Consider the following 25,624-nt stretch of genomic DNA (forward strand, 5'->3'; position numbering starts at 1 on the left):
TAATTTGAAGCAAAAATGGATTTTTGTAGATTTCTGAATTTTGGGAATTCAAAACCAATTAGGATTTTGCTAAAAAATAACTCCAATTTTTCAGCGAAAAAGCCCCCTTTGCTTAATTTGCCCTAGTTCTGGGTGGTATTCCAAAATCCCATTTCCAATAAGGTCTATCATAACATCTCAAGAGCCTTATAAAACAAACCAAGGCCCAAATTCGGGTCAAGATGGACCAAATCAAAACCCCCAGATCCAACGTGCAAGTGAATGGGGATAGGAATGAACCTTGAGACAGACTACATTAATCTTTGGTTCCTCTCTCTTCCTTTCATTACCCATTGTAATATTCTGTCTGTCTTTATCTTTTCTAGAAAACAAGGAGGGAGGACAGCCGACACTTGGAAATGAACTGAGGACCTCTAGAACTGAATATATTAGCTGAAGCTGTTAGAGACTTGAGAACCAGGCACTCCGGGATGTAACAGATTCACATCTGTGAAACAGGAACAGTGGGGAGATGTCTAACATGCTGACCAACGGGTTACACATCTACTCCTGTGCAAAAGCTCCTGATGGCTGCTGGATGCTGCTATTGCTCATTGGAAGAGCCAGCTGGGGCAAACCCTTCAGGAAGCACAGGTGCAGCAAGTTCACAAACGGGACTCAAAAGTTAGCCCAAGGCACAAAAACCTGGATTGAAATAAGCAGCCAACACCTCTGGAAAAGGGAGGCTTAGCTATAAGGGAGCTCTGGTTCATTCTTGATGCTGTTTATAGTTATTTATAGTAACACCTTTGCTGTGTGTTTTTCTTTGGGATATTTTTCGGTCCTGTCTTTCACCGACGTAGTGAGGAATCATAAGTTCTATTTCTTGCACCTTGTTGGGAGGGGAGCACTTTTTTTCTTTATAAGCCAGCCCAGCTGCTTGGTCTCTGTGCCAGGTCAAAGGCAAAATGTTTGCACATGGGACAGTTGTTACATTGAGGACTGAATTGGGAATCTGTAGAGCTAAAAGCATGAGTTGTTGTGGGAGTCTTCCACTGACCTGCTGTAAGACCTGGGGCACCCTTTGTCTGTCCTGTCTACTTAGATTGTAAGTCTTTGGAGGCCAGGACTCACCATGTGTCTATGCAGCACCCAGCACAATGGGACCATGCTCTCAGCACGCACTACTGTAAGACAAATAATACTCTCCTGCTCTACTGCCCCCAGATCCCTATAGAAAACAACCCCCTTCCTGGTCCAAACACTTGACTAGAGCTCATATTCATTCTCTGCTTCTTTCCACAGTATCCCCTTGGCTGGACAAAGATCGGGGGGCGGGGGAGACTCTCTCTCAGCAGCCCGTGAGTCAGAAAGTCCATTAGAGTCCCCGTGTCAGAAATCCATACTTGATTATATCACAACAAGTGAAACTGAGAAAAATGACAGCCTCATTTAAAGCTGCCATATTTGGTTATGTGTGATAGCAAAGACACACAGCACGATGGTTGGATGGGGGCGAGGGGAGAAAGGATTTGGAATTGAAGTTAAACAGAAAATAAAATACAATGTCATTAAGCTGTTGGTGGGGGGAACTGAGACGTGGAGACAACTCCTTGGCATTTATTTGTAGTTATTTGTTAGGAATCATCTGATCAGAGCCGTGGATTAACATACGTCAGCTGCAGTTCTCCATGTGCGAGGAATGGGAAGGGAGAAGAGCAGATGGGGATCTGGAGTTGCCTTCGTCTGCTCTGCAAACTGAATCCTTGAAGGAAAACTACAACGATTAGCTATCATGCCTTCCCCTGCTAAATAAATATTTACTGGTTTAATTCGTTAATTGCCACACTGCTCTTATGCATTACCTTCCTGCAAAGTAGGAAACCCTACCCACTCTGAGGGGGTGGGAGAGGGACCTAATGCAGGGCACCTGGGGTGTTTCTGCTGCTGCTTGAGCGGTGATGCTGCGGTGGAGAAGGTTTGTGGCATCTGCAGCTACGGAATCCATCTCTGGGGGTTGGGGGTGCTCCCTGCACAGCAGGGTTTGGAAGGATAGCGAGTGGGGAAGAGGTATGTGGATGGGATCTGCTGCCAAACAGATCCACCAGTGATTGCTCACCACTGCCTCCAGGCAGCTGTGGCACAGGTAATACTGCAACCTCAGTGGTTCACCATGGAGTGGTGTTTGTGCAGGGTGCCTTGCACCTTGCTGTTGGAGACAGACAGCTGGTCTGATTAAGCGTGGCAATTCCTATGTACTGATGCTGGCTATTCTATGCACTGATGCTTGATGAGGTAGCTGAGGAGTAACAGATCCATGGCATAACATTATTTGCAAAACACTTCTTAGACCTGCAGCAGTTTCAAATGTTCGTCTAGATTCAGGGGCAGCAGCAGTTAACTTAGAGGGTGTTACCTCCCCAAAGCCCTGTACTAATATCCTCGCCACTTCCCTGCATGACAGGTAAATAAGGCTTGTGTTTGGGGCAAGGGAAATTGCCCAAGGTCACAGAGTATGTCAGAAGCAGACCATGCTCAATACTCAATTCCCCTCCCTTTAAACATGTGTGAGAAAGAGAGAAAAGAAAAACCCCACCAGAACACAAGCAGGTTGAAATGCTCAGAAACACATCTGGGACATGGAAGGAGCTGGAGTTGCAGAAAGCATGCATTGCAAGGCAGGAATATTTACATGCATTTGATCTTGGAAAGCATGAAAGGGTCTGATCCTGTTTGATCAGTTAACTCATTGATCCTTCATTCTGCACGTACCAGAGGAAATGGAATTTTAACTAGATTTTAATTACTTGTTTGTTCTTGGCAGGAGACAACCCGGCACACAGATTTGTGTGTGCAAGTTTGTTTACGTTCGTGTCAGATGCTGCATCTTTAACAGCCTTGTGTATTGAGACAGGGCAGGGGGAGGGATAGAAGAGGCTTTAATTGTTTTATCTTGTTGTTGTTGTTCAGCTGATGGGTAATCAAGACCGTATTTCTTATCGCCTACAGAGCCATACAAAGCACATATCAAAACACTGACTAGGTATATTACAGCATCTTGTTATAAACAACATCAATGCCACAGTCTCCTCAGTTATCCCTGGGAAGCTCTACTGACTTCAGGTGGCTCACATAGGCGTTAACTGGCAAAACTTGGAGGTCTGTTCCTTGGGGTTCTGTTCCTAGTACCGCTGCTGACTTGCTGCCTGTCCTACACATCACTTCACTTGGCTGTGCCTTAGTTTCCAGCTATCATATGGCAATAATATCTGCCCACGTTTATAAAGGGCTTTGAGATCTAAGGATGAAAAAGCAGGATACCAAGTAATATTATTTTGCATCTTGTCCAAAACACAATCCCACCCGGCAGCACTGTTCCTTGAGAAATAGATCAGTACAGACATAGAGCCATCTGAATCACTGATGCCTCCTCTGACACCCTAGGTGTTCCTCTACTGAGGGCCAGATTCAATCACACTGACTCATACTGAGCTATACCTTATGCTATGAGGAGTTTCCCTGAAATCAATGGGACTACCTGAGAAGTAAAATACAATCTTATTCCCCAAGTGAGTAAGGGTGATAGGATCAAGCCCCTAGTTTATAATACACCTCTACCCCGATATAACGCGACCCGATATAACACGAATTCGGACATAACGCAGTAAAGCAGCGCTCCGGGAGGGCCAGGCTGCGCACTCCGGTGGATCAAAGCAAGTTCGATATAACGCGTTTCACTTATAACACGGTAAGATTTTTTGGCTCCCGAGGACAGCGTTATATCGAGATAGAGGTGTACCACTTTATACTTTCGATAAGCAAACTCTAGAGGTCTCCCATCCAAATACTAACCAGGCCCCATCCTGCTTGTCTTCAGAAACGCCATGAAATGATGCCGGAAAGTCGCATGGCTGGATAGCAATAGGCTGCAGCGTTTGTCATGGTCGTGCACCTGCTGCATTTGAAACCTGCTCCAGAGCCCACAGAACCAAATGGGAGCCTTTCCACTGACTTCATGGGCTTTGGATCAGCCTCTTTGGGTACGCCTGCATTGCAATAAAAGCGCCGCAGCATGGCTACAGCTGGGCTGGGGCAGCTGACTCGGGCTGCGGGGCTAAGGCTGTGGGGCTAAATATTGCAGGTAGACATTCAAGCTCAGATTGGAACCCAGGCTCCGAAACCCCGCGAGGGGGATGGGACTTGGAGCCTGGGCTCCAAACCTCTACTCTGATATTTTTAGCCCTGCAGCCCGAGCCCCTCGAGCCCAAGTCGGCTGACCCAGGCACCAAGACTCGGTGCCAGAGGGGGTGGGGTTATTGCAGTGTAGACATACCCTTTGAGTCGGGTGGGGCAGATTGTGCAGTCCTCTGTGCGCTGAGCTCCCCCTGGGACCAGTGAGAGCTCCATGGGGGTTTTGGCACTGGGAGTCTGAATGGTAGTGTCTCTCCGCCGAACCCATGCAGCTGAAACAGGGTGGGGGGGGGGAGGGGAGGAGAGTCCAGCACATTTGCGTTTAAATAAGAAATCAAAATATTCGTCTGAGTCATTCATTATTCCCCTATAACTATGTGTGTTTGCATGCAAATAACTGTAATGACATACACGGTTATAAAATAAGTCTCTTACCATATGAACTCGGTAGAGAATGCTAATTCCCAAAGTCATGAAAGGTTTAGAGAAATCAATCACCTTCTCCCGTTCAGCCGTGATTGTCAGGCCAGCCACTGCCAAATCGGCTTTCTAAAGAGGAAGGAATGCAGAGAAGATCAACAGCCTGCCCCAAAGGCTGGACCCCAGGGGGGCAGAGAAACCACACTCCTGGCAGAAGGATCCCCAGCCCCAAAGGACTCATCCCCACAAAGTCAGCAAAACCCACGGCCAGAGAGACCCACCTATTCACTATGAGGGAAATCCCGGCCGCGTTGAAGTCAATGAGAGTTCTGCCATTGACTTCAATGAGACAGGATGTTTCCCTCCTGGGTGTAATTTCACCTTGAGCAGAGGACTTTGGGTAAGGCCTAGGACCCACTTAGACAGAGCCTAGGCCTTGTGCAGGGAATCTGCACGGGGTAAATTTCACCCCACGTCACTGCAGAGTGTGTTGCTGTCCAGGAGCAGTCAGTGCTCTACCGGCCTCACCAAGCCTTAGGCCAAGCTCAGAACAAAGACCAGTTCTCCCTTTTCCAAGATCAGGGCTCTGAGACATTCACCTCCTAGGCTTTCTCCCTCTTCCTGACCATAGTAAGCAGGAGCGCGGGGAGTTCTGAGACTCTCTTACCTCAATTTATCCATCTACAAAATACTACTCTACTCCCTGGCTCTACAGACCATGGCTGTCCTTGGCTGTCCTTGCAATTCCTTCCCCCCCCCCCCCCCCCTGTGGGCATATTTTTCCCTTTGATGGTCATTCACATTCAGAGTTCTGAGATCTTGCTCCATCTTCAACGTGGTTGACCATGAGGGCAGACACTTAGCTGGTCTGTTGTCCGTCATTCTAACCACATACCCAGGCCACTTTGGGATACTTGGATGAAAATAGCTGTAGAACCACTGAGTGTTGTAATGGTTTGAAGAGGAGACAAGCCCGACCCCACAAGACACGTCCTCCCCTTTCCAAACAGGATTCTTGTTACTTACAGAGTGCCACAGGAGGGAGCTCACAGTTTAAACAAGATCATTAGAGATGCCTCCCAAGCCACAAAGTCTGCAGTGTTGCCAACCCCAAGAGTTAAAAATCATGAATCAGGCACGAAAAACAAACCAAAGCATGAGATTGGCTTAAAAACCACGAGATTAAAAATAATAGTTTCTTTGCATCGACCCTCTAGGTTTTTGAACTTTTAGGCGGTGGCTCAAGTCACATTTTTCAAGCGTTTCTCCGCCGCAACCCTGTGGGCTAGAAATGTACTTTTTAAAACAAATGAAAACTGAGTGTCTCATGTAATCACTTGACTCCACGAGATGGAGCTTTTAAAACAAACTCGTAAGACTGCCGATAAAATCGCAAGAATTTGGCACCAGCTCCGAACTCTCCCAACAATCAGAAGAGGTATTTGAATGCAAGCTTTGCATGGGGACAAGGAGCAGGATGACAGATATATAAAGGAGGAAAATGACACTGAGATGAAGGACTTGATGACAATGACACTGATGTGGATTGTGAGCATCTGAGAGACAGATGGCAGTTTGGATAGAAGTCACAAAACAGCTCTAGAAAATCCTTTTTATACTCTTGGCTCCAGCTGACCCTTTCCATCCGCAGCAATTTTTGAGGTTTCCGGAGTGGAACAAACCCAAAAGCTTTTAAACATTTTTGCAAAAAACAGAATTAGGTCAAAATGTCCATTTACAGAGCAAAATTTGAGCTTTTTAATTTGCAAAGGTGTGAGACTATGGTCTAGTGGTTAGGGTGCTGGCCAGTGATGTGGGGAAGATCGCTTCAAGACCCAGCTTGGCCTGAATCAGAGCAGAGTTTTTCAGCGCAGATCTCTCTGAATCAAACAGAGCGGGGATTTGAACCTCGCGCTCCCCCATCCCAAGTCAGTGAGCTAACCACCAGGCAATAGAGAGTGAGTGAGTCGATCGGTCCGTCTCTGTTGAAACCGATACATCCCCATGAAACATTTCATTTAGTCTTTGCAACCAATTCTCCTCTTGAGCAGAAACAAAGAGAGAATATCAGCAAGAAAGGAGCCCCAAATAGCACTGGTCAAATATTTTGGGGACAAAAATATTCTGAATAAAAAAACAGCGGGGGGGGGGGGACGGACTCGCCAACCTTTGTTTTTCTGAAATTGTTTTTGAACCAAATCCTTTTGTTTTTCTCTCTCCCCTGCCCCACTTTTTCATGGGCAAAATAGAAAAAAAAAGGGAAAAAAGAGGAGGGGAGGATGAAAGGGAAGGCAGAGAAAGAAGGAAGGGAAAAGGAAATATAAAAAAAAAATTAACATTTTCAAAACATTTTTGAAACTAAAGATTTCCATGAAACCCCCCCAAACTTGCTCCTTGTGGAATGAAGATTATTTCAGGGTTTGTTTGTTTTTTCAAAAAAAGATCTTTATCATTTTTCAACCTGTGCAAATCCCAAAGGAAGGATGATGGGCTTGATTCTACACCCACTGAAATCAAGTGACTTCAGGGAGAGCAGGGTAGGGCCCTTTAAAGAGCACTAATGTTCTTGGACGAAACAGCGCTTTCCTTTATCCAGCACCCATCAGGCCAAGAGAAGAGAGTTTGCCAAGTTCAATACAACGGTAAAGTGGCAGGTTGAAGAGACACTGGTGGCCATGTCACCAAAGCCACCAAAACACTGGCTGGGTCAGCATGGGGGAGTTTTCCTTACAGCTCCCACGCTGGCTCTGCTCTGTGAGGAGTGAATTTCAGCCTCCACAGCTGTCACTACTGCACCTTCCACCGGCCCTGAACTCTCAAAGCTTAAAATGAAGTGAGGGACGCTATGAACCTACCCTCCGCCAAATGTATTTATTTTTCAGAAGAGGTTTTATATACCTTAATGAGGCAAAGCCAGCTTCCCCACCCACCTTTACCCCAGCACAGGTGTGTGGCGATCCCCAGATGCAGGGAAACCAGGGACTGTTCTGTTATGTGGGGCAGGATTTGGGGAGGCCATAAAAGGAGGCACACACCTCCTATCGTAGCATGGGCTGTAATTCTGTGAGGAGGCTTTGAGGTGGAGCGGAGCAGCATGGGGGGAGAAGCACAGAGCTGAAAACCAGAAGGGGACCAGCAGATCATTTACTCTGACCTCCTGCACATTCACACGCCACCCCCCACATGTCCCACCCAGTTACTCCTGTACTGAGCCCAACCACAGCCCTCAGAGACGATTGTGTGCCACAGGCCGAGAACAGGCGGGACCAAGGTACATTAATGCCCGAAGCCCCTGGAATGGCAGGGAACTGAAATATGTGCAGATCATCCTAGCAAGCAACCTGCGCCCTATGTTGCAGAGGAAGGCAGAAAAAACACAAAAAAACAAAGGGAAAAAAAGACCCCCCCCCCCCGCCCAAGTCCCTTTCAATCTGATTAGGGGAAATTTCCTTCCTCGCCCTTAAAATGGCAATCAGTAAGAGCCACCAGCCAAGCACCAGAGAAAGAATTTCTGTTCAGCCTCTGAACACCGGCCCCACTCTCTCCAGTGTCCCATTTCCAGAATGCAAGGAGGGAGAATATTTCCTTCCTGATCCCACAGGCAACCAGCCAAAGCCCTGTGCAGAATCTAACGCAGATCCATTAGTGAACAGTAGCTACTGCAACCTCAATACTGTAGTCGCACCTGTGGAGCAGCTCCACAGCTGTTTTGTGGCTTGAGAACCCCAGTGAACTGCAGCGCAGTTTGGCTCTCTGGCTTGTGAGATGCATAGGAGACAACAGTCTACTGCTGCTGCCAGCAAATATATTTGGTCTAATGTGAACAGAAATGTTTTCAGGAAATAAATGAACAACAACAAACTATAAAAAACAAAAACATTTTCTCCCTTTGCACTGAAACAGTGTAGGAAACTGCTAGCTAGAAAAGTTAGAAAATGAAATCAGTAATAAACCAAATGTGAAAATAGTCACCTTAGTTTCACTATTTAAGCTAAATAAAATTAAAACAAACAAATGAAATAACCCATTAGAGATCATCAGCAGAATTTGAACTGTCAGCACTGCGGCACAGACCTGGGTTAAAGGAATCTCTCCATCAGCTGGCAGCAGAAGCAGGCTGCTATCCTTTATGTGGGCCAACCACTAGAGGGCAACACAACACACATTCTCACAAGGTTGTAAAGTGCCATCAATGGGGTAAAGCAAATTAGATTTTAAAAAAATCCATCCATATTTAATAATCTTCTTATGCAGATAAGTGATTTTAATTTTAAATATGATTTTTATTATTATAGCTCTCTTTAATGGCTTCAATTGCTTTTTTTTAATAATAAGGTCTGCACTGTTCTCTCACATATATGTTTCTGTTATTTGCAAGAGGAAGCTGTCCCAGTCATGCAGGTGGGAAAAAAACAGCTTGTGTTTGGCATCCCTGAGTTTCACAAGGTTTGCAAGGCAGTCAATGCACTATAAAGCCTTGTAGGCCTGATAAAATATGTGACTTATTTCTCCACATCCGTGCCTTAGTTGTAAATGCACTGTGAGATGGCAAATTTGCATGTGTGCTTCATTCTGCATGCTGCCTGAACCTGCTGCTGTTGCAGGATTTTCTTAAGAATAACTGGATTAATCATCTTCTGGTAGAAGTGGGGGGGAAAAAATCCTTCCTCCATTCAAAGTCTCTCAGTTAAAGGGCTATAAAATACAGGAGGAGCGGCAAGAGCAAAAACAAAATGTTGGTTTATTGGAGTTCTATTTCATTACCTGCAGGAAGAAAGGTGGGGGGGGGAAAGGCTAGCAGAACAGCAAAAATCTACCCATGAGTTAGCAGGGTGTGTGGGTCGAGAAGGTGACATAGAATCATAGAACTGGAAGGGACCTCAAGAGGTCATCTAGCCCAGTCCCCTGAACACATGGCAGGACTAATTACACCTCATGTCACATTCTGGGCACATAAGATTTATTGGCGTAACCAGTGCCAGATTTTGTGGCTGTTTGGAGGCAGCTATAGATGATGTTTATTAAGTTCAGACTGGAATTAGTCACAGGTCAGGGGGAATTTCTACCTATCCAGCTGTCCACCTAAGGTATTTTTAAAAGGTATCTATCATCATAACCTGGCATGGTGTCTAGATACTCGATTAACTGGTGTTATATAAATACCACGAGTATTCAAAGATTGGCTCTATTGATCTGCATGCCATGATATCTAAGAAATTCTACCACTTGGGGAGGCCTAAGATAGATCAAAAGGAGATCACCAGAGAGACTGTATCTGAGGTGTTAACCGGAATAGCACTAAGAATGCTCTTGTCCCACATCAATCAACAGGTCAGTTTTCTTAATCCTTTCTCTGGCTGCAGAGCTTCGTGTACATGGTCCTTCCCCGTGTCTCGCCAGGCCAAAGGGGTATATTCCCCGTCTCAACTCAGCCGTGGGTACCTTTGGCTTTAGATGTGGTTGTGATCTACAATTAGCTGTGTTGGCTGCTGCAACATCTCTTTCCAAAGCACAGCTGCAGGCAGTGCAAAGGATTCTGGGGCACATGTGGAAACTCAAAAGACACCCAGTGCAGATGACTAAGCACAGAAACAGGAACACGCTTTTCCAAGATGCAGTGACACAGGTTGGGAGGGAAGGCTTAGACAGGAGAATACAGAGGAGCCACTGAGCCAGCATGATGACCTTTCTTGCTGCATAAATGGCTTGGTGCTTTAAGGAGGAGGAGGTTTGTGACTCCACCTAATGGTAAGATCAATTCCGCCCATGTGCCAGGAACAATTTCTGTGTGGTAGCTGTTGAGCAAAAGACAGGTGGGCGTCAGTGGACTTGTAGACAGGAGAGCTCAGCAACTAACTATGTGAGGAAAGTAGTACCCCTAAGAGAGAATCGTGGTCAGACATGGGGAGAGGCTACATGTTTGATACAACATCCCCGAGGGAGGAGAGACTAAGTCAGATTGTCCTGGCAAGAAGCAAAGCAACTTCTACAATCCTGGAAGACTTTGTTCCAAGGTTACCGCGTCTCGGTGTCACAGTAAATCCTATTTCCTGTGCTGTACGTTGAGACGGCTTATACAAATTTGAAGAGACTGTTCGCCCGAGACTGTGGAGATAGGAGAAACGATTCTTTTTAAAATATCCAGCTTCAGTGATGAAGAAAGAAAAACCTATATAAAGGAATCGCAAGTGTCCTTTATTCTGAATATAGGCCCCTTGCACACAAACTCTCAGCGTTTTCTTCTCCTGGCCAGGAATTATTTTGAGCATCTAAACTTGCTGACCGAGGGTCAGATCCTCAACTGGTGTAAATTAGCATAGCTCCCCTGATGTTAAAGCACCGGTACAAAGGGGCAGTAAAGTAGCCAGACTTAGCCAGCTGATAAGGCCCCACCCTCAGGGAGCTTTCATCTGATGCAGAGCCGGCATACCCAGCACCGAGTCACTCTCAGCCCTGGCATAAAGGGCAGCAGGAGATGCTGGCAGAGTTTACTGCGCTCCAGCTATTCCCAGCTCCCATACTCTCCTTTCACAACCTTTCCAACTGGCAGAGCTTAGAGCAGCCCCCGGTTGCTCTAACCTACACAAGATCTTGTGCAAATCCATCCCTCTCTGTGATGCACAGAGTGAAAACCCTGTGACCCAGAGGACCTGGGCCTTCATTTCTTTATTATTATTGTGCCGTATCTGAGGCTCTCTCACACACACACTGGGAAATCACACAGAGGCATTAAACTTTGGTGAGCCATACCCATTTGTACTCTGTGCCTGAATATCATCTGACTAGAGCTTGTGCCTTTGGCCAAGAGAGATGGGGTTTTTCCCCCCCATGACTCACTGAGGTCAACGTATCTTAGTAACACTAGGAGCTTCGCAAATGTTAATGCTCTACACCCACTCCTCACTTGAACAGAGGCAGAAGTTATTTTGATTTCATATCGCCACATCTTGGGCAGACACGCATCTTCCTTCCTTGCTGCTTTTGCGTTCTGCCCAAGTTCGAGCCTCGAGTCTCCCCCCTCTCCGTCCAAGTGCCATGTGTGCATCTCATGCTGCCATTGTCTACGCTGTGTCCCAGCTATAAATGTTAAATAAACTCAAAAAAGACAAAGTGCATTATTGTAGCGCAGCCAGATGCTTCCAGAGCAGAAGACGGCTGAAATGAGAACAAAAGACTCGCTGGATCAGAGGATCCCCTGGTGGACTGGTGTTTGAAATGAAACGTATGACCTGCCTTAACTAAAGCTGCCATTAAGCATTAATGCTGTCGGCGTTCTGAACACACACACGGAAACGCACTTGCGCTGCAGCTGGGAACGTTATTAACTGGTGAGACTGAGCCTGGATTCTGAGCTGTTACACTATTAAACAGCCTGAAGAAGTAAAACCCTGGGATTTTCCATCCAGAGGACCCGGCTCTCTCCTCCGGTACCGCCCTCAGTGCATAGACGGCTCATCCGGACACTAAAGGTGATAGATGGCGCGTGATGTTAGTCGACAGTTTGGTAAGAAAGGAACTCATGCCAGTTCCCCATGGCCCTTAGGACGGCCTGAGAGATGATCCCTGCCCTAGCCCTTAATAATAGCAATGTCTGTTTTTTATAAAGCATTTCTCATCACTAGATCTCAAAACACTTTAGATCCTCACAACACACTTGTGAGGTAGGGGAGCATAATTATCCTAATTTTATAGATGGGGAACTCAGGCACAGAGAGGTGCAAGGTCCAAAGCCATGCAGGAAGTCCCTGGTGAAGCAGGGAAATGAACCACAGCCTAAGCCCGTGCCCTAATCATTGGACACAAACCTAGCTCCCTTCAATTTCTCACCTGCTTCCTGCCAAGCTGGTGGAACAAAACTCAGTGAAAACCCCGAAGACTTGGTGGTTTTGAGCAGATGATTTTGTGTGACTTCACCCCCGGTGACACACGCCAGGTTGACAGGCCTGGAAGCACTGGGTTTTCCAAAGCACCTTTAGGAGTGTGAGTCCTGGACTTCCAATAAGATCTCTGCTCCTAAATCCCTTAAAAGCTTCTGAAAAATCCAGGCATTTTATCCACAGAACAGGGACAGGATGATCAATGTCAGCACAAGCTTCCTTCTGCAGTGCCCACACATGTGCTTCGCCCCTGGACCATGTCTGAGATGGAAAAGGGTGCTTCAATCTTCCTGACTCGTTCAGTTCTTAAGACTGTCAACTAAGGGCCAATTAGTGCCATCACATGGCAACTACCTTCAATCACTATGGAAACAGGCTTGATTCCAGCTGAAGACCTAGATGATCTAGATGCAGAAGCCTCCATGGTTCATCACCCATCGAGTCCATCAAAGGGGAAAATTTTCATTCTGGTTTGCCTAAGGGTGGGAGGGAATAGAGCACGATACCACAGCACTTGAGGGAGTGGCTGCGAGTGTGCGATATTTTTACACCCCATGTTAGTGATGGGAGAACCAGTCTGGACAAAAGCAGCGTTGCCCAATCATTACCCCCCTCTATAACTGAACCTGAAACTCTCAACAGCAATGGAGCAAAGGTGTGTGGGGTCCTGATCTGCTAGTGGGTAATGCCTGGCCCAGTCTCCCCACCCCCGCCTGTCTCAGCTGCTCCAAGTGGACACTTCTTCCTCCAGCTCCCACGTGAGGCATCCTGCCAGCACCAACAGCTGGCAGAAATCAGCTGTGCCGTGCTCCTGTGCTTTCTCTGCTCTTATGGCCCAAGGATCCCACCTGTAACCCCCTCTCCCCCGACCCCAGACCTTTCTAAAGAGTCTGAAATCTTTGGCTAATATTCCCCACCTTCCTATGGGTTTTTTGATGCCTCTGAACTACCAGGTCCTGGCTGCAAGGGGAGGGGATCTGAAAACTAATCTGGCAAAACTCCTAGTAGCTGGGGTGGCACCCTGCCTCTTTCACCTGTTTCGTGCCATCCAAACTGTTTTCCAAGTCTAGCATTTTGGGGGGATGGTTATTTCTCACTGCCTTTATTCCCCTTCACCCAATCCCACCAAATATATTGAGGCTCGATTGATACTTAAAACTGATACAGGCATTGCTATGTCAGCCAGGGGGTGAAAAAAAACACACACCCTAGTGACAAAGCTATGCCAACAGCCCTTCCACCCCAGCGTAGATATAGCTGTGCCAATGGAAGAGAGCTGCTTTGGACACAGCTAATGTTACTCGGGGAGGTGGTGTTCTTATTCCTTCCATCAGCCTACGCTGCGTCTACACTGGGGCAATGTCGGCCCAGGCTCTCTAGTGTAGACACAGCTTTACATTCCTCGCTGTCTGCAATGCAGCTGCAATGCAGCGGGGCTCTCTGTAGGCTCCCAAGGCTGGACGAGGAGTTTTTAATAGCAGAGTTTGTTCAGCTGACAGCCTGCTCACCTGGCTGGTGGTTAGAGCGTGCTCAGCATTGCAAGGGAACATGTGATGCTCCGACCGACCAGATCAAATCTGCCGAATTGCACCGGAGGTGTGGCTGGTCTGTATGGATCCATGTACTGATTGTTTACACTCCAGCTGCCCACTGCATTTGACAGTAACCTGCTGCAGCTCCCATTGTAGTCAAAGGGAGCAGCAGAATTGGGCCCTAGAACTTGATATTGTTACATGCATTTGAAGCGAGGGACTATTTAAAGTCCCTCCGAACTGCTGTTTTTAAGGGCGTGTATGAATCGCCGGCTTGTGAACGGCAATAGGCTGAAAGCCCCAGGGGCGAAAGTCTGCTTCAGCCACAGCACAGAGATCAGTAGCAGGACAAGCTTCTCTCCCAGCCCCGCCTCCAGCAGCGTCTCTCAACTCCAATGCTGAGTCACCATCTCCAGGAATGGAAGCAAAATCCAGAGTCTGTGGCCCCCAGGGCTGGCTCCAGGCAACAGCGTAGGAAGCCGGTGCTTGGGGCGGCCAATTCAAAGGGGTGGCACTCCATCCGGTATCGGGGCAGCACATCCGGGTCTTCAGCAGCAATTCTGCGGCGGGTCCCTCATTCCCTCTCTTCCTCTTTGAGCTGCCGCCGAATTGCCGCCGAAGAGGAAGAGAGGGAGGACTCGCCACTGAACTGCCGCTGAAGAAGAGGCACGATTTAGCTGCCGCCGAAGTGCCGCCACTCGTCTTTTTTTTTTTTTTTTTGCCACTTGGGGCGGCAGAAAAGCTGGAGCCAGCCCTGGTGGCCCCATTCAGTCCTTGGCAGCAACAAGGGTGAAGAACTGTGGAATGTGGATGCTTATCCACTGGGAACAGCAACACGACAATTTCACGCAGAGCACCGAACAGCCACTGGCGGGGACAGAGCTCGCTTCCAAGGCGGGCTGGATTCAACCAGGGGCCTAACAGTGAAACACTCCACATTCCCTTAACAATCCTCTAAGCCCTTCAGTCTCACCTGGTCCTACGAGGTGTCAAGTGCTCTCAGCGTCCATTGAAGTGAATGAGAGTTGAGGGTGACCTACACCAAAAGTCTGCTTGGGCCTCATTTCAGAGCCCGCCGTAAACGTAAGGGGATGCAGTCGGGTCCCGTTGGGTTGGTGTGGTCAGCATGCTTTGTGATGGGAGACTGGCTGATCCGAACCAAGCCTGAGTGCGTGCTGTGCGGATTGCACCCGATCGGAGCCTGACACTTGTACTCAGGTCCTGTCAGGTTTGGGTCTGATTGCAAGGATCTACCCCACCCTTCCAAGGAGGTGTTCAGGACGGGGCACGGGGAGCAGCCAGGTTGGCTGGAAGTGAACTATCCTAGAGGGTCTGGTCCTATTTAAAGCAGCACTGATGCTTTCTGCCTACCTGCCCTCTGGGCTCTACTGTGGATTCAAAGTAAAGACCAGAAGCAGCCCGGTGTGACTCTCAACGTGCTGAGAGCGAGGAGAGTTCTGCAGGATGTAACGCAGGGCAATTAAAGACACCTCTGTTGGAATACTGACAAAATTAGTCACACGGAGTCCATGGCTCACACAGCAGACTCTTCCTTAGACGGTGACCCTCCCTTTGCTTATCCTCTCTGTCTCTTCTTTCCACCCCCTCAACCTATTTGTCTTATTTGGCTTTAACATGAGTCAGATCCGCCAATGCAGTATCACGCGAATGTACTCCCTACATCCCCCATCCCTCCGCCCTGCTTTTCTAACTGAACACTGGCACCAACACCCTATGGTACTGCGAAGTAAAGAACAAACTGCTACCCAGTGGAGGGGAGGATGCAGGTTGTTTGTCCCACCTGCCAGCGGCACTTCACCTGGTTTTTAAAGAGTTTGCTTTGTGCTTGATTTCCTCTCCCCTCTCCACTTTTAAGCAAAATTCATGCTGGCGAAAGGCCAGACCTGGGAGACTGACATCCTCTCTTTAGCCACAAAATAGGTATCTCCAATACATCAATGAACATGAGCCTTCATCTAGAGGGGAATTCCATTTTTAGGGCCCATTCAATTTTTGGCCTGTCTGCTGAGGTGCCCATTGTGGTGATAGTCACACTTCTGACGAGGAAATGGACTGATATTCCAGGCAATCATCAAGTGTTAAGAACTTGGATTGCTGTTGACCGGAGCTGGATTCAACCCCGTGACCTTGCAGGGAAAAGCTCCATTGGCTGGCAGCAGTCCTGCCAGGCCATCCATTGCCAAATGTTTTTGATCACAGCATAATCGACAGCATTTGTCCCTTTCACACTCAGGGCATCTTAGTGCACGTGGTGCTGCAGGGCCAGGCTTGTGTTGGAGTACAAGCTGCGGAGCTGGAGCTGACAACCTTGTGTTTTCACCTACCACCCTCTGCTGCCCCCTCCTCTCTAAGAGGGTCAGTGGGACCCCTAGGGAAGTCAGTACGAGCTTTATAAGATCCACAGTGGTCTTATTGTCCCACCTTGTTGGAATGCATTATCATTTTTCTTATGTTGCTATGGTCCATCGAGACCCCCAGGATAGCATGGTATCACCCAGAGGACCAGGCCTCCATTGTCCTGGGTGCTGCACACCCCCATAGGAAGATACTATCCTGGCCCATCGCAGCTAACCCTAAGAGTTGTTCTTGTACCCACGACGAGGCACTTTTGAGAGATGATTGAAATGATACCTACAGCAGCTGGTAGGTGACGTTGGGTGCACAGCTAGTCTGCCGGGGTACATGCTCGTACGGTTGTTACCTTGTCCTCCCTCTCTAGCCGTTTGTTTCCTCCCCCCGTTGCATCTTGTTGTTAACCTAGACGGTAAATGCTTTGGGGCAGGGACTGTCTACTCCGCGTCCCTGATTCGAGCCTTTTATGTGCCGCCGCAACACATATAATAAATAAGCCATGAGGACGACAGGGGTGACTTGTAGCGAGCCGCAGCTTAAGTTCCTGCTGATTAAGTTGCATGGTGAGTAACTTGTCCCTTAGTTTAGCCTCATTCTTTATGAAAATGAGGGATGAGAGACAGGTGGATTGGAAGCCTTTGATAGCTGTTGCTTCTGAATCCCTCACAGCAAACCTTGCTCCCCAGCGCTGTCACAGCACGGGAGTTAATCCCTGAAGTCTCATCACAAGATGACGCACAGACACTGAGCCTAGCCAGCCACTCGCTACCAAAAGGCAGCCAATGCAGTTGTGTCAGAATAAAGGGGAAGCTGTCACATTGCCTTGAAAATACAGTTATTGGCTTGTATCAGGCTAGTGAATGCATTCCGGCTCGAGGATGAGAGAATCATCAGGGACTCAAAGTGAGAGACGATATTGTAAAAGGAAAAAAAAAAAAAAAAGAAAGACATTCTCTCAGCCCATCCCTGCAGGCGGGGGCACTGAACACTAAGCAATGTGCGAGCTCTGTTATTCTTTCCTGTTTCCTTGTAATAGTCAGTGCTCATACAAGGTGTCAGCCTGACAACTAGAGATTGAAGTCTTCAATCCAGCCACAGGACAGGAATAGCAAAGATAGGTCTGATGCTGTCTTGCTACTGCACTTCAGTCCTGACCGCACCTCTAAGGACGAGAAAGGAGGCCAGCACCTATTAGCGGGGTGGTTTCTGGGAAATACGGATACTTTTATTAAGAACTGGGTGGAGTCCTCCCAAATTAATTTCACCTCCGTCAAACAGCCATCAGACGGTAACAATTTTATGTGACCACTGGCCTGAGCTGGATCCAAACTGCTGACCTACATATGAAAGACAATGGCCCTTTCACTAATCGCCTGAGTCATCCTGTCTGCGTGTTCCTCAGCTCTTAATTAGTTTTGCGTGCAGGTCGATAGATATGTACTTGTCTATTTGGGTCAATAACAAACTTGTATTTCTATAGCATCCTTTTCAGTCATATCTTAGGGCCCTGAAGAATTAGCCATAATAGAATTACCAGCACTAAAGATTTAATCAATGGCTGGTTAAATTAGAAGCAATACAATGAAATACTTTTTTCTTCCAGCATCTAGCCGCTCTGTGGAGATTCAGTGCCCCAGGGGCTGGGTGTCATCAAGTCAAATACTGTAGCAGGATATTAAAATAGGGATGGATAATTTTCTGACCTTCCTAGGCTAAGAGCATGGTAACCAAATCTCATGCTTCTGGCCATTAACAGACCTCCTGCAGGGGTCAGGAAGGAATCACCCTCTAACCATTGTACATCACTGCATAAGCAATTAGGTGCTTTGCCTTCCTCTGCACCATCAGGTATTGGCCACTGTTGTAGGTATGGTAACATAGCTGAAGGACAAGAGGTCTGAACTACTATGGAAAATTCCTCACTGAACAGCACAGAACTCAGTCAAGGGGTGCAATCCTAGAAGGGGTTACGGTGGCTTTAAAAACCTTTGTTCCCTGATTCTGGGCTGCTCTGAGAGCTGGAGGCTGGAGAGGCCCCTGGAATAATTTAGATAGCTCTGGGGACCTGTCTGGCAGCCTCCCGGAGCTGCCCTGGGGGCCACAGTTCTGCCTGGAATCTCCACAGGGTTCCTGCCCAGTGCTTCAATTCTGCCAGGGCTTTTGAGGGGATCCTCAGAGGGCAGCCTTCCCTCTGTCACCCACAGGGACTATGCTGTGAAAATCCTCTGCTGGCCAGATATGGATTATTTAAGGCTCCTTTACGCCACCTTAGCCCTCTCATCCAGCGTACAGGGGCCAAGAAGGGGCTGACTGACAATCTTACCCTGTGTTGAGCGACAGAGTCCTGTGGCACCTTATAGACTAACAGACATATTGGAGCATAAGCTTTCATGGGTGAATACCCACTTTGTCGGATGCGTGTTCGCCCATGCAAGCTTATGCTCCAATACGTCTGTTAGTCTAGAAGGTACCACAGGACTCTCAGTTGCTTTTTACAGATCCAGACTAACACGGCTACCCCTCTGATACTTTACCCTGTGTTGTTACTGATAATCATTCAGGGGTGGGGTAACTTCCTCTTCATCTAGTCCTACCAGATCAACCAAGAAAAGTCACATTCCAAAATCTTACCTCTTTGGCATTACAGAGCCCGATTTGGGGTGATGGCCACTAAGGCTCAGATCCTGCAAACACTTAGCCATGCACTTAACTCTACACACGAGGGTAGTCCCACTGACATCTATGGGGCCACTCAGGTGCCGAGCGCGAAGCATCTGCAGGATCAGTGCTTACGTTTGTGGATGCAAAAAACCCAACAACCACAAAACCTGCCGATGCAAAACTGCCTGTAAAATTAGAGGGTGGGCTGCAAATCAGTCCCCTTGAAGCTAAGGTACTTTTGCAGTTTTATTCACTAAGCAAACGTGCATGTTTTATTTAAAAGAAAAAAAAAACAAACCCCCCACACACATGCGTGTGTGTGTGCTCAGAAATGACTAAGTCCAATTCAGTGAGAAACCAGAGCTTAGATTCTGTCCTAAATACTAATGAGATACAAACCCTATTGCTGCTGTGAACTTAATTTCAGTTGGGCTGAGCTGCTCTTCCCAAATTGCTCTGAGCTGGGATCCAGGCACGGGACTGGAATACTTCAGACCTTTTGAATGGGAAGGGATGTGAGCAGCAGAGTTGGGTGGCTTTGACTTAGGCCTTGTCTATACTGGCGTTGCAGCCACTGCTTAGCTGCACAAGTGCAAACCTCGAGTGTAGGAATGATTTACATTGGAGCAGTGTGATCTGTACAGTGCAGCTCCTGGCAGACATTGGGTGAATGGCCTTTAGTATACAGGAGTTCAGACTACATAATAAATAATAATAATACTTAGCTCTTACATAGCACTGTTCATCTATAGATCTCAAAGCATTTTACACAGGAGGTCAGTAGCATTATCCTCATTTTACACATGGGGAAACTGAGGCACTGAGAGCTGAGGGGACTAATCCCAGGTCACCCAGCAGGCCAATGACAGAGCCAGGAATAGAATCCAGGATTCCAGAGTCTCCGTCCAGTTGCTAGCCACTAGGACCACTGCCCCCTCTTGCATTGGATAATCATAATGGTCCTCCCCGGCCTTAAAAAGGCAAGAAAATTTGTATCTGGCTAGAGACGTGCAACAGTGCAGGTACAGTGGTGTCTAGACTGGGAGTTCTGCCAAGTGAATTATTATTCAGTCTCTCGTGAATGATTATTATTATTTCTATAGCAGTCGTGCCTAGACAGGCCATTCGTCTGGTTTTAAACTGGACAGTCCTGTTTTTAAATAGTTTGTCCCCTGTTTGCTACTGAGACAAAACTGGACATGGTTTTGCCAGTAGCCCGCACAGGGGACGCCATTTTGAAAAGCACAGGGATCCCCCCATGCCTGCAGGAGCTGGCCTGCATGGTGCAGGCGAGGTCATGCCGCTGGCTCCTCAAAATGGCATTCTCCGGGAGGCATGATCTCACACCTGTGGTGCAGGCGAGGTCATGCTGTCAGGGCTGGGGTCGCACCAATCCCATCCGAGTGGTGCTTCAGAGCCCCAGTCACGGACCACTGTCCTGTTGTGCTGGGTGTCCCACAAACACCTAAGCGGCACATGTGCACTTCAGTACGAGAGCCCATGTGCTGAATAAACCCAGAGAAAGTATCCTCCCTCCCATTTCCATTGCTAGAGGCGCTGAGGGTGGATTGAGTAGAAACAATGAGATGGAATTAAGAAGGAAATTACATTTGTGCTGAATGTCAGGGGAAAAATAAACCGTCCTCAAGTATGAGTGCTATCTGGCTGCTGGATCTATCAAGGGAAAAGGCATTTGAAGCTGCTCTGGAGAAAAACACTAGACATGATACTGGCAGGGTTGGGAGAGACAGTTCTAAACCAAAGCCCACTGAAGGCAACTGAAAGATTCCAATAGCCTCTGGCCTAGAAAGAACAAGGCCTAGCATGCATTTCTCTTTATTCTGTTTTCTCCAGCTCGGTCCTCTTGGCACAGGAACAAAAACCCTCCTGAACTAGAGTTAAATGAGTTATAAATACTTTGTTTCTGTGCGGAGGTGGTTCAAACACTTATGTCCCCAAAAATCAGCAGTTAGCATTTAACAGAGAGGCGCCGTCAAGGTTAGTAGGCCAAAAATGTCACAGGCGTGTTTCTTTCTTCCCTTTGTTTACCGAGATCACACACTGCTTTGTATGACTTCTTCCGCACCTTCCAAAAGAAATGTCGCAGCGCTGTTTTATATATAGCTAGAGATGGATAAAATCTCTGCCAACAGCCCAGAGGATTTGCAAACAATCGGACAAAAAATACAAAAAATAAAAAATAAGAGGCCAGAATCGCAGCTGGGGTCAGTTTCCATATCTCCATGGGGAAGATGGATGGTTTAGGAGTTAGAGCAGTTCTTTCAAGCTAGCATCCTGTCACAGACTTTCTGGGCAAATCATTTTTAAACTCTGTGCCTCAGGATAATGGTACTTCCCCTACTTCATGGGGACAAGGGTGTTGAGAGGATAAATACATTAAGGGCTTGTCTACAAGACCATTTAGTTTGCGGCAAACTGAGGCGTGAATCTAGTCTGCCACACACTAACTGTCCCCAATGCATGCACCCTGCTGACGTGTGCTAACTGCTGGTTAGTGTGCTTTGACCTCCACCACTTTGAAACAGGAGTAGATTAAAGAGGGCTAACGAAGCCAGCTTGCTGCAAGCTAAATGTTCGTGTGGACACACTTTAAGGATTGTGAGGCACTCAATTACTACAGTGACAGGGGCCAGATAACTACCTTAGACTGATTTTAATGGAGCTATGGTGATTTCCACCAGCTGAGTTCTGCAGTCCAGTTCTCACAAGCACCCCCATAACACCAAGCCAGCAAGCAAACAGAGGCCTGGTCTATACTACCCGCCTGAATCGGCGGGTAGAAATCGACCTCTCGGGGATCGATTTATCGCGTCCCGTCGGGACGCGACAATCGATCCCCGAATCGGCGCTCTAACTCCACCAGCGGAGGTGGTAGTAAGCGCCGCCGACAAAAAGCGGCAGAAGTCGATTTTGCCGCCGTCCTCACAATGGGGTAAGTCGGCTGTAATACGTCGAATTCAGCTACGCTATTCACGTAGCTGAATTTGCGTATCTTAAATCGACTCCCCGCTGTAGTGTAGATGTACCCCAATACAGGTTTTGATAATACCGCTCTTAATCATTTACTCTTATGTACCTGGTTTTACCAAGGACCTCAAAGCATTTTCCAAACCATATTTATTTAAGCCTCAGGGTCCCGAAGAAAGGATAATTATCCCTTTTTGCTAGTGGGGGGAAACTGAAGGATGGAGAGGTGACACAGACTGCCCACGCTCACACATGCAGAGAGTTACTAGCAAATCCAGAAACAGAACCCAGCAGAGACCTCAGGTTTCCTGCTCCACCCACAGGACAACATTCCTGGCCACAGCTAGGAACAGAACCCAGCAGTCATGACTCCCAGGGCCCTTTCTAACTCAGAGCCATAACTAGGGATTTTTGCGCCCGAGGCAAGGGACAGGGGAGGCACGTCCGGCTCTTCAGTGGCGGGTCCCTCTCGGATGGAAGGACCTGCCGCCGAATTGCTGTTGTTCTTCGGCGGCAATTCGGTGGCAGGTCCTTCCCTCTGAGAGGGACTGAGGGACCCGCCGCCGAAGAGCTGGACGTGCTGCCCCTCTCCCTTGCCAACGACCAACGGCAGTTCGGCAGCGAGCCCCTCAGTCCCTTTCGGAGGGAAGAGCTTGCCGCCGAATTGCTGCCAAAGGAGAGACTTTCTGCGCCCACCACCTTCTGCACCCGAGGCAAGTGCCTCACTCGCCTTGCCCTCATTAATGCACTGTTCTAACTAGACCCTGAATCCTGACTTTTAGCCTCCTGCTCCAACCACCAGATAACATCCCTCCCCCCCAACGCGAGCCTGGGCTGGGTCCAAAGCATGGGGCTCATTGAAAAGTTTTTGCTGAAACTGTTTTTCTATGAGAACTTTGATTGTCAGCTAAACAAAAGCTTTTGCAGAAAGTGTCTGCTTTTTTGCAGAAATTGTTGTTTCCATCAAAAACTTTCTGCCTGAAAACCCTAAACTTGTGGGGGTTTTTTCCAAAATGTGCTTTTCTTTTTAATGAAACATTGCAATTTTCCATGGGGGGGGGGTGAGGGGGGGGCGTGGAATGATTCAGGACTCCCAGGCCCCTACTCCAACCACTAAATCACATTCCTTAACGCAGCAAAGGCAAGGAGGATCCAGCAGGCCTAGTTCCTGCTCTAACCACTAGGAACACTGTCGCAGTGAGTTAAAATGCATTTACAATTATGAAAAAACCCCTTTTAACGCAGATCTTCATGTCAGATTCTCATTTACTGAATAAAACCACAATCATCTTCATCATCTTATGATCCCTTATAAGTACTGAAGCCCTTTGCTGTTGAGTTATTTAACTATTATAAAGGCTGTCTCACTCACCCGAGCAATGAGCTCTCCGACCATTCCAGTCCAGGTGCCGTTCGCCTCGGGCACACCATACACCCCGTCACCAACCAGGCGGATCTTGTAGTTGAAGTGCAGGATCTCTGCCAGCTCCTTCAACATGTCTACGCAGAAGCCTTCATAGCGGTCATTCCCCTCCAGCGCCTGCTGGTTCTCCTTCAGCATTAAATAAGGGTTTTCCTGCATCGAAACTGGGCAGCTGTCATTCCCATCTTAGCCATGGGATCACAACAGCGCTGCATTTAGCGTGAATCAGTATGCGGGGCTGATGAAGGGGGCTCACTGGGAAGTACCATGGGAGGCAGGAGCTCTGGCAAAAGATATTGGCCAGATCTTCAGTCCTGCTCTGTCCCTTTGACCTCCTCGTGGGATTGGGGTGCAAGAGGGGACCAAAAGCTGGCTTCAAGTACCAGTTGTGGATTCTGCTTGCCTAGGAAAATCCTTAGGTGGTATAAAGAAAGTGTAGGTAGTTCTGTGACATTTGCTCCTGGTCCTTCCTGTGTTGGTGGAATTCTCTGGACGTGTCTGATCTACCAACGTGTAGAGGGCATTCTAGGGCATGGCCACAGTTCCAGCAATCTTGAACTAGCTGGAAATAATTTAGAGCAGCCTCAAGGCTGCTCTAAATCGTGCTGGTGTGTGTAAGACAGTATAAGGACACGTCTGCTGCATTTTGGGTCTTGATTCAAACAGAGTTCATCTGGACCCACAGAACCAGCTCCAGCGGGTGTGTATGTGTTAGCAGCAGGGGCACTGGTAAATACTCAGGAGGGTAGTGAACTCTGGGCAAGATGGGGGGCAGGCAGCACAAGGACTTGGTAAGGTGAGGATGGTGGTGGCTGCACCCTCACAGTCCCAGTCTATTCCAATTATCTTCATCTTACTCATTTTTAGTAATTTTTATGGAGAGAAGGGACAATTCTCCCGCCCCATCTAACTGCTGTATCCGGAACAAGAGCATCACTCGGAGATGAATTTAAAATTGCAACTTATCCCCATCACAGCCCTCTCCCCAGCTGCTTCTGAACTCATCAAATATCATTTCCATATGAAACATCAACTTGAGTTTAATTACACTGTCATAAATTGTCCTCAGTGCTGTAATTAGAGATTTGATCGTCTGTTCTTTATGAAATCAGCATGCAGCGCTGAATGCAGGGGGCAGAGGAGGGGTGGAAGAAGGGAATAATATCCTGGCTGATTGAGAATGACATCCCTAGACGCCGGGCTGGAGAAGAGCTAACGGGAACTGTCGGTGACCCCCTCACTTACCAGGATGGTGGTGATGATGAGAGTGGTGTTGAAGAGAGTATCCGATATGTTGGAGGAGAAGATTCTGTTGTCCATGGTAAGTCCTTCAGAAACATGCCAGTGGCCAATCTGTAGAGGTAAAGAGCAGAATAATGAAATTTACAGTGCAAATTACCATACGCGCCTACCATAAGGCTCCTAGGTCTGACAAGGATCAGGCCAGCCCTGTGAAAGATATTTATTAACGCTCCATTACCTTTACAGTGCACCCCACCAACATTATGGCAGAGAGATTATGCCGCTGGTAGGCAGCCTTGGCACACGCCACCCGTGCCACCACGCTAAGAACCACCCAGGTTCAAATTGCTAGTGGTTGATCCAGGCATCTATACTGTGACCACAGCCAGGCGCCTGATTCGGAGAGGTGCACAGGAGAGGGATGGGTGCTGACTGCTATTTGATGCGCCCGGACTAAAGCTTTGTCTTCACTGGTGTGTTTTTAACACAAGATAACTATGCACCTGAGCTATCCCGCTGTGAAATCCCAGTGGAGACAAGGCCCTGTGGTTTTAGCCCAAGGTAGCTAGGTGGGATCAATGCTATACTCCCAACCGTGATTCATCCTCATAGAAACCACAGTGCTTTCTCCCCACCAGCATTTTACCTCAGATATTCTGTTCCTGGTTCTGACCCTGATTCACCAGGCAGCCTTGGGCGAGTGCCTTTCCCTCCCAGCTGCCCATCTGAAGGGGATCACAATACATGACTGACCTCAAAGGGGGCCAATAGACTCAAGTCATGGAAAAGTACTCTGAGATCCTTGGAGGATAAGCCCTACAGGAAGTAGCATCGCAAGCTCCTGGCCTCCATTACCAAATATCAGACCCAACCGGTACAGTGCTGACACCAACGTCTTGTAACCCTGCCATGTGGTGTCACCTTAACAACGTGCTTAG

The 25,624-nt window shown here is 47.9% G+C and overlaps 1 protein-coding gene and 1 long non-coding RNA gene across 4 annotated transcripts in view; one reads left to right on the plus strand and one right to left on the minus strand.

The window, feature by feature from the left end:
- LOC117868481 overlaps positions 1-1,819 on the plus strand; it is a 35,398-nt gene extending 33,579 nt beyond the window's left edge. The window contains exon 3 of the long non-coding RNA XR_004643646.1: positions 366-1,819. This is a non-coding gene — a long non-coding RNA (uncharacterized LOC117868481). The remainder of the gene's footprint in view (positions 1-365) is intronic.
- GRIK4 (glutamate ionotropic receptor kainate type subunit 4) overlaps positions 1-25,624 on the minus strand; it is a 315,293-nt gene that overhangs the window by 18,602 nt on the left and 271,067 nt on the right. For 2 of the 3 annotated variants that reach the window (XM_034754417.1, XM_034754416.1), the window contains exons 11-13: positions 24,690-24,797; positions 23,394-23,597; positions 4,606-4,719 (exon numbers count right to left, since the gene is read on the minus strand). In XM_034754417.1, coding sequence (XP_034610308.1) covers positions 4,606-4,719; positions 23,394-23,597; positions 24,690-24,797 — 426 coding nt within the window. The remainder of the gene's footprint in view (positions 1-4,605; positions 4,720-23,393; positions 23,598-24,689; positions 24,798-25,624) is intronic. The other variant, XM_034754418.1, reaches the window with a different exon arrangement.

Source organism: Trachemys scripta, chromosome 21 (assembly GCF_013100865.1).
Source record: "Trachemys scripta elegans isolate TJP31775 chromosome 21, CAS_Tse_1.0, whole genome shotgun sequence".
Classification (NCBI taxonomy): domain Eukaryota; kingdom Metazoa; phylum Chordata; order Testudines; family Emydidae; genus Trachemys; species Trachemys scripta.